The sequence below is a fragment of the Marmota flaviventris genome, chromosome 9, assembly GCF_047511675.1.
Source record: "Marmota flaviventris isolate mMarFla1 chromosome 9, mMarFla1.hap1, whole genome shotgun sequence".
NCBI lineage: Eukaryota > Metazoa > Chordata > Mammalia > Rodentia > Sciuridae > Marmota > Marmota flaviventris.
The window spans coordinates 2,984,409-2,996,197 of record NC_092506.1 but is presented as its reverse complement, the minus strand read 5'-3'; the positions used below and the strand labels follow the sequence as shown (position 1 = coordinate 2,996,197).

Genomic DNA, 11,789 nt, shown 5'->3' with positions numbered 1-11,789 from the left:
GGAATCTGCACACCCCCTCCCCAGCTGATCTGAGGGCTACCCCAATCCTCACGTCATGTAATCGGGTGTCTCTAAGATGAGAGACCCCTCTAACCATCATCACCCCAAAACAACACAAACCAGGTCCCTCCGTCACCCACATGGGTGTCCAGCTCCCCAGCTGTCAGATACGAGAGTTCTGTGTGCACACACGTCGCGATGTGGGAGCGTTGGTGAACACACATGTGCGCACGCCCGGGTGTTGTTGGCTCAGCTCTGTGCTCCCTGGGGCCTGCTTCCTGTCTCCCCACCTCCCTCCCGCGGGCGAGGCCTCCGTGGAAGGGGCGAGATGGTTATCAGGCAGAACGGGCAGCCTGGGTGTCTCTCGCTGTCCTGCTCCGAGCACTTCCTAGGACCTGGGCACCGGGGCGCTGTAGATGCGCCCACTCAGCAGCAAGGCCCTGGCGGGGACTCTATGTGGCAGGCGCACAGTGTCTGGCGGCTCTGTCTGCCATTTGCCTGGTGGATCCGCTCGTCCACAAGGCTGTGCGGGAGGCCATGCCTGTCACCTTTCACTTGATCACGGCAGCCTCCCTACGAGAAGCGGCCCCGGGCTGCGGGGGGTCAGCCAGAAGGTCGGTTGGGCTTTAGGATAACGCCAGGTTTTCCTCTTTTCAGAATAAGTGCCCTTTGGGGGCCCCCCCGAAGGTGGTCATTTCAGGACACCCAGCTGCTCTGCCTCTTGTGCTCCCGAGGCCCCATCCCGGGTCGCAGGGGCCGAGTGGGCTCCTGGGTCCCCCACTACGCTAGAGTTCCGCAAGGGCCCTTTCCTTCTCCCATGGGCACCTGGACGTGTCCCCCCTAGAACTCACATGGGCCAATTCTCCGAGGAGCCCGTTCCTCCCAGCAGGAAGTGATATCTAGAGACCACACTGGAAGTCAGGTCTGGGTTTTTAAGGTTTTTTATTTTAGCGAAATGCATACAATGTAAAACACTTCCTTAGTCATTTTAAGTGCCCCGACCGGTGGCATTACTGCCCCCATGGTGCTGTCCCACTGTCACCGTCCACGCCCACCTCTTTTTCATGTGAGTGGCTAGGCCGTCATCTCTGGGCTTTCTAACAAGCCAACGTGGGGGTCTATTTCTGCTCTTTGTTTTGTGGTCCAGGGGATGGAATGCTGCACCCCGAGACCTTCTTATTTTTGTTCTGAGACAGGTTCTCATTAAGTTGCTCACAATGACCTTGAACTTGAGACCTACCTGCCTCAGCCTCCCGAGTGGCTGGGTTGACAGGTGGCCACTGTGCCTGGCTGCGTGCGAATGGTCTGGTCTTGATTTGGTTTTCATTTGTAAAACGTATTTTATCCCACATTTCTGAGTGTTTTTGTTGGGGAGGGGGATAAAAAACCCTTTTTTTTTTTTTTTTTCAGTGGCAGTGGTGGCACTTCTTTAATTAGATGTAAGTTCTCCATGTGGCCAGAAATGGAAGACTCCTTCTTCCAAAAAAGATGTGCTGATTTTTTTTAACACACCAGGTGCTGTCCAGGGACACAGCTGTGAGCCAGGAAATGCCTGTCCTCAGGGACCCGCGTTGGTGCAGAGTCCGAGACAGCTGTCTTGGGTCCCCTTCCTCGAGGACAGTTCCTGAGAGACAGGCGCGCCTCCCCACGATGGCGCTGCCCACCCATCCTCCCTTCTCGGCCTCCTGGGGTCCAACACTGGCCTTCTGGGACTCAGTGCTGCTGGTCTCCCCCCTGACACCGGCTACCTTTCAGGCATCCTATACGGTACCATGACCCTGGAGCTGGGAGGGTCAGTGACCATCGCGTGTGAGAAGAACGACCTCCAAGCCGAGCTGGACTTCAAGCTCAAGGTAGAGGGCAAAGCCTTTGGGAGTCATGGCCCAGAGCTGGGGCCGTGAAGGGAGTGAGGCTTTGGGGAGCCCCTCCTTGCACCCAGGGACAGCTTTCCAAACCAGAGAACGGGGAGGAGCAGCTCTTTACATACCACAGGACAGACAGGGCCCAGAGAGGGGAAGGGACCCGCTGCAGATCACACAGCAGAGCCAGTCAGCCAGGATAGACCCTGCGTCCTGGGGCTCAGGCTGAGACACGGGCCGGGGTGGCCTCCAGCCCTGGGCCTTGGCCTAGCCATGATCACAGGTGACTGCTCTGTGCCCCGGGAGGATGTGCCTCTGGCCTGGCCCCCTTGCTCACCAGGTGTCCCCTGTCCCTTGTGCCTCTGCAGCCTTTCTTTGGGGGCAGCACCAGCATCAACCAAATCTCGGGGAAGATCAGGTCGGGAGAGAATGTCCTGGCACATCTCACTGGACACTGGGTGAGGGGACGCCCCTCGGGGCAAGCCTGGCCGGGTCTCGGGGTGGTCACGGCCCAGGCCGGCAGCGCTGACCCTGCCTGGCTACCTGGGGCAGGACCGAGACGTGTTCATCCAGGAGGAGGGCAGCGGGAGCGCGGAGCTCTTCTGGACCCCCAGCAGGGAGGTCCGCAGGCAGAGCCTGAAGCGACACACGGTGCTGTTTGAGGAGCAGATGGAGATGGAGTCTGAGAGGTGAGACCCGCCTGGCCCCACAGGACCCCACTGACCAAAGCCTCGCGTGGCCGGGCAGGCAGGCAGGTTCTCGTGCCCCTCGAGGCCTGGCAGGGAGGCAGACCCCAGAGCAGACCCCTTGTGGCAGACCACGTGTCCTGGCAGGGACAGCTGGAGGGAGGGGTCCCCATCACGGCTGGCAGGTGACCGTCAGGTGACCGTCAGCTCCACAGGGAGGCCCCTGCAGGTGGGAGGTGGAGCCAGGCTTGGGAGAAGCTACTCACAGGGAGACGCAGCGCGGGCTCCTGTGGGCAGCAGCACCTGCCGTTAGAGCTGTCAGAGGTCGCCCTGAGCTGCGCCCACACTGCTGAGGGGACAGGGCTGCCCAGGCCCCCAGCTCAGGGCGGGTCCCTCCCCACAGGCTCTGGCAGCACGTCACCAGGGCCATCCACGAGGGAGACCAGCACAGGGCCACCCAGGAGAAGTGTGTGCTGGAGGAGGCCCAGCGGCAGCGCACCCGCGAGCACCAGCAGGGCCTCACGCCCTGGACCCCACAGCTGTTCCACCTGGACCCGCTCACCCACGAGTGGCGCTACCGATACGAGAAGTGAGCACAGCAGGCGGGACCTGGGGCCTGGGGCCTGGCCGCGGGGCTGGCCCAGCCGACCACCCTCACCCTGGTGCCAGGCCACAGGGGCTCCTGGCTCCTCCCCCTCCGACAGCCCTCCCCCTGGAGGGGCAAGTGACAGGGAGGGAGGGCCACACAGGGCCCACCGGCCCTCTGGGGGCTGAGGGCTGGGCCAGGACAGAACCCTCTCCCAGAGGGCCTCTGCCAACAGATGTCCTCTGGCCCCCCAGCCACAGCCCCTGGAATCCCCTGAAGGACGTCATCCAGTTTGAGCAGGACGGGATTCTGCACACCCTGCAACGGGAGACCTCCTTCCTGGGCAGCCCGGAGTCAGGGCGTGAGGTTGGCATCCCCAGGGCCTGGTGCAGGCGCATCCTCGGGTGCCTGTGCGGCTGCCCACACCTCCCCCGGGGCCTGCTCCCTCCGCCACCTCCCACCCCCTTCCCACGCACTGCTGCACAGTGGGCCCACAGACCTGGACCCTGGACTCCTGCCCCGCCCAGTGTGGGACCCCAGGTGACTGGATCTGCAGGGGCTGTGCAGGGCTGCCGCTCCCGCCCCATCCCGACCCAAGTCCACACCACGTTAGGAAGCACGTTGCCACGTTCCATGTTCCAGGGAAAGGCTCAGGGCAGCCCAGGGACTGCCCAGGCAGGAGGAGGAGCCGGCGTCTGGGCATGTCTGGGGGCTGGAAGGACGGGAGGGAAGGCACCAGGGCCCTGGCACAGACATGTCTTGGGGACACCTGGAGTCCTCCTGGATGCCTTTGCCACGTAGCGCCTGGTCCACGTGCACCATGTGCCCAGCATGTGCAGAGCCAGCTGACCGGCTGGTGTCCCTGCAGAGGGGTCAGCTGCTCCGTGTTACCATTGAGAGGGGAGAGGCCGTGGCTGCCCAGTCATGATGGCAAGGTCCGAAGCACTCTGTCCGACTCCAAAGCCATGGGATTGGCTCTCTGTGTGGCACCTCCTCCAGCCCGGCCCTGGCACACACGGGCCACGGCTCCTCGAGGGATCAGTGTGAGTGTGGTAGGTGGCTCCCAGCTTCATTGGCTCCATCTTCCTGCAGAGGTCTGGCCCAGACCGGCGACTCCGCAAGGCCAGTGACCAGCCGTCTGGCCACAGCCAGGTGACGGAGAGCAGCGGCTCCACGCCCGAGTCCTGCCCAGAGATCTCGGATGAGGACTGCGACTCTGCTCCCGGTGAGCCTGCCGTGGCCTGGCCCCCGCCCGGCCTGAGCCGGCTGGGAGGGCAGGGGAGGAGGACTGGTCCCAGCTCAGGTCCCCTGCTCCCAAAGGCCAGAGAAGAACCTTCCCTGAGTGTGGCCAACCCCAGCCGGAAGCCGGTGCCTGTCCTGGGAGCCTTCCCAGCAGACTCTGCCCTCTCCGAGTCCGAGGGGTGGGCAGCCCGGGGGCTCATGAGGGGTGAAGCCAGGACTGAGGGAAGGAGGGGCAGCAGGCCGAGGCCAGGGCGATGAAGGGGCGGCCAGGCAGTGTTCTGGCCCCGCCCTGCCCCGCCCCGTCAGGCTCTGGTCACTGGCTGTCACGGGGTGAGCTGTGTGTCCCCAACTTTGTCCCTGCTGCTGTGCCCTGGGCCACTTGTCTCCCAGGCTTGTTAGAGGCCAGCTGAGCCTGAGGAGTTCTCCAACACCCTCCAGCCCCTGCCTGCCTGCTCCTGCTGGATTTCCCACTGTGGGCAGGGCCGGAGCCGGCTGGCGTGACATCCCCGCTCACCTGGCTTCTCCCTTCCTTCCTGTGTCTGCCTGTGCCTGGGGTGTGCAGCTGATGACAGCCCATGTCCTCGGTGCAGGAGGGAGGCGCAGCAGCTGCAGGCACTGCGGGAGGCCGTGCTGTCCATCCGGGAGGCCCAGGAGGAGCTGCACAGGTAGGCCAGGCGGCCGGCCCCCAGCCAGGGCAAGGGGGCGGGGAGGCCGGCTGTACAGGCCGGAGGCACACGGCTCCATGCGGGAGCTGGGCTTGGGAGCCAGTGAGAGGGCCCTGCAGACAGTGGGTCTGAACGGGATGAGTTCACAGTTTAACAGAAACTGGGCCAGAGATTTTGAGGGCCGAGGTCTAAATCTGAGTAGCCCCAGGGTGGACCCCACGGTTTGTGGAGGCAGATGGCAGCTCAGAGGAGGGAGTATAGGTAGTAGCCCCTCCTTGGCACCCTCAGGTGCAGCTGGGCAGGTGAGCAGGCAAGGAGGGCCCAAGAGCCACACTCTGTGTCCCTGGTGGGTGGGCACCATCTGGGCCACCACAGGTGGAGCAGAACAGTATCCACATCGTGCCGGGCTCCAGTCTGGGTTGAGGGACTCCCTGGCTGGGGACCCTGCGCTGTCACACCTCAGCCCCCACCTCTATAAAATGGAGTTGATGGCAAAACACCTGGAACAGTGGATAAGGCAGGAGGCTGAGCCCCTCAGGCACCCGGAGAGCGTTTGGGCTCTGCTGTCCTTGTGGCTCCTCTCTGGCTCCTGAGACCTACCAGGGACAGGACACAGAGGGCAGAAATATTCCAGAAGTGGGACATGGGACAGTGAGTGTCCCAGGGCCGTGAGTAAGGCCTGTCCGCCAGGGCGTCAGCTCCTGTGTTGTCAGAGACGGGACCAACAGGGCCCGACACAGACCCGGCCAGGGCGCTGTCCAGGGAGACGGTGAGGTCTTGCAGGCTAGAGGCCCCGGAACTGTCAGACAGGGCGGCCACGCCGGCCCCAGCCCACCTCCCGCCCTGTGTTGCAGGCACCTGTCGGCCATGCTGAGCTCCGTGGTGCAGGCTGGGCAGCCGGCCCCCGGCCTCCTGCAGAGCCCCCGCACCTGGTTCCTGCTCTGCGTCTTCCTGGCTTGTCAGCTCTTCATCAACTACATCCTCAAATAAGGGCCCCCCGGGGCAGCAGACCCCCCCCCAGCCTGAGCCTCCCTCCCAGGCACCCAGCACTTTACGCCAGCCCCGCGGAGGCAGAAAGGCCTGGCCAGCTCGCCACTGTGGCAGAGGCCCACGGCAGGAGGGAGGGAGCAGGGGCTGTGGCCCAGGTGTGCAGGCCCTCGGGGGGCACTGGCCTCTCCTGCAGGGCCCTCCGCCCAGGGCGGCCTTAACGCTAAAGCCAAATGCAGCTTCCATTGTGTGACACGCACCTCGTCATTCCCAGTCCAGGCCCCACTTGCCACAGGGCACCAGTGGATTCGGGGCGGGAGGGCCTGCCCCGGCTGTGGACAGCTACCCGCTGGCAGCGGTGAGTGAGGTTTCAAGGAGAAAGCGGGGAGACCCCAGGAGTCCCTGGCGCATCGGCCCGACGCACTTCCAGAGACTCTGCTCTCGTTGCTGGGTTGCCCTGAGGGACCCCAGGAGGCTCTGGGACAGGCCGGGGCTCCCCGGGCAAGGACACTTGGGGCAGTTGTTCTGCCACTGTGCTGTTTGGTGGAAGCCCAGGACAGGTAGGTACTGGACCCTCCCCACCGACAGCCAGATGAGCCCACTGGAGCCAGCTGCCCGCGGGCGGAGCGGGTGAGCAGGAGGGAGCCGGAGGCCAGGGAGGCTCTGGCCAGGCTGCCCGGCCCACACAGTCTTCCCTTCCTTCACACTTTTTTAATAATGTGTAACTGCAATATGTCAGGCGGCCGCGCAGCGGTGAGCCTGTGGCATCTGGTCCCAGTTCCTGTGTCCAGGGCGCTCTGTGTGCGTGTGCGCGTGTGAGTGTGTGAGCATCTGCACATATTTACATCTGGAGCCTTAAACTACTCTGTGGGTGCCATCTCAGCTGTAGCTGACCCTTCATGTCCAAGTTTTGTACCTCGTTCTTGTCTCTTCCCCTCTCCCCAAGTCGGGGACCTGTCTATGCTCCATGCCTTGAAATAAATGGAACACATGTTGCGGGTTCTCTTCTTGGGGGGCTTCAGGAAGTGAGGGGGTCCTTTGGGAAGAGATTCAAAACCAGCATGGGGCTGTCTGGGGTGGGGTGCAGAGCTCACATCACAGGGAGGGATTCAGGTGAGGTGGCCGGGTCCTGCACCCACCCAGTGAGCCTGCTGAGGGTACAGGAGGGGACTCAGGGAGGCCCAGGACTGGGCAGATGAGGGAGGGGACATTGGTGGGGCTTGTGCCCTGGGGCCTCACAAAGGGGAACCCTGGCCAGGCTGCTGACCGCTGCCCCTAGCCCTGCTCTGGTTCAACCGTCCCTGTCCTTAACCACCAAGGCAGAGATGCGGGGCCGCCCTGTGCTGGAGGACCCTGAAAGAGAATGGGCCCCGGCCCTGACCCCACACCACCTCCAGGGAAGGGCTGCACACAGAGGTCCCAAGAGACCAGAGGGATGAAGGCCATGGGCAGCACCGTGAGAGGGGACCTAAGGGTGCCTCTCTACCTTAGTCCTGGTGTCCCAGGAGAGAGCAGGGGCAAGGAAGAAGCAGCCACCCCCACCTCCCCAGGAGCCCCCAGAGGACGGTGCCCCTGCTCTGGAGCCCCCATGCATAGCCACAGACAGGAGCTCAGGCAGGTGCCTCTGGTGGGAGTGTTCTGCCCTGGACCCCTGTTCCCGGTGCAGACAAGTCCTGACCCCCTCGCCATCCCTCCTGCACCCTGGGCCCACTGACAGCCATGGGGCCTGTGCCCAAGGGGGACTCCACTTGTGCCTTATTCTTGTATGGCTCTCATTGGTGCCTCACACTTACAGAGAACAGTGGACGCACTGTGAGGAGTTGCACGTGCGTGCCACAGTGTGACCAGTCTCCTTCCCTCCTCCTCCCTCACCCCTTCCTCCTCCACTGGCCTCTCTTTTATTATTTTTTTAATTAGTGCATTATAATCATACATCAAAGCGGGATTCAGGCACCGTGGGATCCAACCACAAAGAATTGGTGAAGATTTGGGGTTTACCACCCACGATGGTGGTGAGATCACAGAGAGACACAGACACTCTGCTGCTGACAGGCCACGGAACGGGCCAGCGCACCAGGAGAACACTGGGTGACAGGCCAGTTCCTGTGTGTAGTAGGACCAAGTGTGTGAGGGCAGAGGTGGCCGCAATCTCACTTTGGACCCAGAGCTGGCACGGTACCTTTCAGGGATTGGCCCCCAAGACGTGGGTTGAGCTGCTGTCTCAGTAGCGGGGTCTCAGGGGGTTTTCACGGGAAGCAGTGTGACCAGCCAGGTGGCATCTGTCCTGTGGTTTTAAAGACCAATGTGAAGTCGGTTTCTCCAGGGAAAAGCGCAACAGTAAAATCCGCGCCTGGCTAGGGGTCATCAGGAAGGGCTCCCAGGTGGCTGTTAGTGCCTCCAGCTGCACGGGGGGACCAACCTGCACCAGTGTAAATGACCCAGGTGTCCGGGATGAGCTCCACTCCCTTCCTGAGTGACCAGCCCTCTCTGCCCAAGCCTGCCTTGGCAACTAGGGCTAGAAGGGGCTGCGTAGACACCGCAGCCTGAGCGGGCAGAGGCCCAGGACTCTGGGGTGTGACTGAGGCCCCCACTGTCAGGGGACAGATGGTGGGAACACGAGATTAAGAGAATAATCTTATCAGATGAGCCCACTGTACTGACCCCCACACCAACCTGCCTGCAGCCCCACCTGCCTGAGGGGACAGGAGATGTCACCTTCCAACAAACTGAGTCGGTGGTGAAGGCCTGGCAGTCAGTGTAGGTCCTGAATGCTGGGGGTTGAGAGGTGAGGGCTGGTCATCCAGGGAAGACAAGGGGTGGCTAACAGCTGACCTCCAGGACCTCACTCCCGCCCTGTTCCTGCTCCTTCCTGCCCTTAGGCAGGTACAGGGAGAAGAAAGAGAAGGAGGGGGTTCTGAGGTCCATAAAGAGGAAGATGCACCCACTCACCCGGGCACCCAGCTCTGGGCCCCCTTCTCTCCAGAGAAGTCCTGTGTCCTGCTGTCCCTGTGTCTTTTCTTAATAAAACTTGCTTTCTACGCTTGCCTTGGCATTTCTCGGGTGTTTAATCGTCATCACCAGGAAGGAGGACCCGTTCCTGATCTCCACGACCCTATCAGCACCCGCCCCTCCCTCGCCCTCCACCCTGCACGCTGCCCGGCCTGGAGCCCAGAGCATATTGCGGGAATGGGGAGAGGAGGGACAGGGCAGGGTTGCTGATGGGCCACCTGAGCTGAAGCAGGTCCCCTGCATCTGCTGGTGACTTTGTGCTGGCCCAGGAGGAAGACCCCAGGGATGCTTCCTTTGCACCTGCTGAGTAGGACTGGGGGAGCAGTGCCCTCTCCAGGGCTGAACTTGGGGTGCACCTGGAGAGGAGTGAAGGTCGGGGTGCCCCTCCCACTCCCTAGGAAGGGGGCAACAAGTTAATCCTCTTGGACGAGGAAGGGCCCAGGCAGGCCACGCATGGGGAGAAGCCGTGAACTGCTAGGTCAGTGTGACCAGCCAGGTGGCATCTGTCCAGTGCTGCGCACAGGGATGCCTGGGGCCTCTCCAGCCACCAGAACAGAGGGCAGGGACTGCTCCAAATGTGTGGGCACCAGGGCCGGTAAAGAAGTACTCTCGGTCCAGGGGCCACTTCTCAGGAAGTGGCTAAGGGGCAGGGCCCAGAGCTGGCCGGCCAGAGGGCAGAGGAACCAACCCAGCGACTAGCCAGGTGGGCAGCAGCTACCCCAGAGCTGCTTCAGCCTTGTCCCCAGCAGTGAGTCCACCAAGTCTCACGTGTCCCGTGTCCATTTCTCCAACAAGCAACATAAATCTGGACCTACTGATGCGAGAGGAGATGCCCAGGGCCACCTCAACTCTCCCGAGTTGCAGAGGGAGCCACACATCGAGGAGGCCCGAGGAAGGCTGAGAGGTGAGACCCATGCCCAGGAAAACCTTCTACAAGAAAGGTCTGGAGGAAGCCGTCCAGGGGCGGAGGACATGGCTGGGTGAGGGCTTCCGAGAGCACCGGAGCCCTGACCTGCGTCTCCAGCCCCACGTGCATGCAGAGAAAGGCCTTGGCCATTCCCAGGAGGTGACCCCGAGGGCAGCAGGTGAGCCTGCAGAGCAGTGATCCCAGCCCCACTCGCACCCCGGAGGCGAGGAGGAACCCCCGACCATGACAACCCCCACCACTAGGTTCAGGTACGATCCACCAACAGAAAATGTGGGAAACATTTAAAAGCCCAGATCCGGCCTCCGGAGTACGGCCTCTCGATACTGTTTCCTACTGGGAAGAACAAGGCTCCCTGGAGAAGTGGCTGATTTGAGGTCTAGGGTGGAACACGTCCAGGCACCCGTGGGGTGACGGCAGAAAGAAGGACCCTTGCAGAGCTTAGCATATTTGGGGGACCCAGGAGCCAACTCTGGCCCCTACAGCCCGAGATGGGACACCTGAGTAGTGTCCTACTGGTCAGGAGCTGTCTGGCTGCAGCGCTGTGTGTAGTCCCTTGACTTGACACAGGGGGGACCATCAACAAGGGGACCCTAACCCCAGGGCCCCCAGGGCCACGGCTCTGCTGGGGCCACCGCCCACTGTGAGCCAGGAGCTAGGGTCCCTGGCCAGCCGTGTCTCTCCTGCTTGAACACCGTGCTGAGCCGGGCAGCCCTGACGCCATCGTCTAGCCTTTCCTCTCTGTGGTAACTGTTGCTTCTGGTTTCTTTTACTTTCCCTTTATTTCCCTCTTTTTCTCAAAAAAAAAAAAAAAAACTACAAAATTAGTGAGCTGTCCCCCCCACCCCGTGTTTCCTTTTGAGGGGGCTGGGTTCCTTGGGCAGGTTCTGAAGCCCTGCTCTGCTCTTTTTCAAGATGGCCCCAGCCACCTGCGACCCCACAACTTCACACACGCTTTAGACTCAGCCTGCCCCTCCTACCAGGAAGCCACTGGGGCCACTGGGGCCACCTGGGATCTGCAGGTCAGCACTGGGGGTCCTGCCCTTGCAGCGGTGGCCGGTCTGAGGGTCATGAACAGAGGGTGCTTTCCATGTCCTCAGAGCGCGAGCCTTCCAGCAGTGTCCACACTGTCCAGAGCAGGCGCTGGCCACTAACCTCTCTCCTTTCAATCCTGCTACGTTTGGATATGGTTGGCCCCTCCCCCTCCCCCAGGAAGTCATCTAAGCCACCGCGCCACGTCCTCATCCATAGAGAAGCCACGATTCCGCGTCCCAGGGTGCCCCCAGGTTTGTGGCACCACACTGGTCACAGTGAGACCCCGAGATCGGGATGCTGCCAGCCTCAGTTGCCCTCCACGCACCCCAAGAGGGAGCCAGGAGACCCCTCCAGAGTCAAGCTCATGAACGGGGCTGTGAGAAGCCGCGAGGTCAGGCACGGCCCTGGCCTGTGAGTCCAGCCCTCCTGGCCTCTCTCTGTGTTGTGGGAGGAAAGCCTTGGGCCCGGCCAGGCTCGGGCAGCTGGCACCCACTGTCAGTCAGCTTTGGGTCTCTATGACCAGAATACCCGATGGAACATCGTAGGGGAGGAAAAGTTTATTTTGACTCATGGTTTTAGAAGTCTCAGCTCACTGTCAGCTGACTCCATTTCTCTGGGACTCGGGTGAGTAGGAACATCATGGCAGAGGGTGTGGCCAGACAGTTGTCAGCTCCCGGAGCCAAGAAGGGGGGACCAGGAGAAGATCCAGCCTCCCTCCCGGGACATGCACCTCGTGACCTGCTTCCTCCAGCTGGGCCCACTACCCCACTGGGTCCCCCCCGCTGTCGATGGATT

General features: G+C 62.1%; 1 protein-coding gene across 4 annotated transcripts in view; it reads left to right on the top strand.

The window, feature by feature from the left end:
• The window catches only part of Osbpl5 (oxysterol binding protein like 5), a 54,754-nt gene extending 47,734 nt beyond the window's left edge, over window positions 1-7,020 (top strand). For all 4 annotated transcript variants that reach the window (XM_027944650.2, XM_071615965.1, XM_027944649.2 and 1 more), the window contains 8 exons: window positions 1,756-1,853; window positions 2,228-2,317; window positions 2,412-2,548; window positions 2,949-3,134; window positions 3,386-3,497; window positions 4,224-4,356; window positions 4,936-5,038; window positions 5,893-7,020. In XM_027944650.2, coding sequence (XP_027800451.2) covers window positions 1,756-1,853; window positions 2,228-2,317; window positions 2,412-2,548; window positions 2,949-3,134; window positions 3,386-3,497; window positions 4,224-4,356; window positions 4,936-5,038; window positions 5,893-6,028 — 995 coding nt within the window. In that variant the 3' untranslated portion in view covers window positions 6,029-7,020. The remainder of the gene's footprint in view (window positions 1-1,755; window positions 1,854-2,227; window positions 2,318-2,411; window positions 2,549-2,948; window positions 3,135-3,385; window positions 3,498-4,223; window positions 4,357-4,935; window positions 5,039-5,892) is intronic.
• The last annotated feature ends 4,769 nt before the right edge of the window (window positions 7,021-11,789 follow it).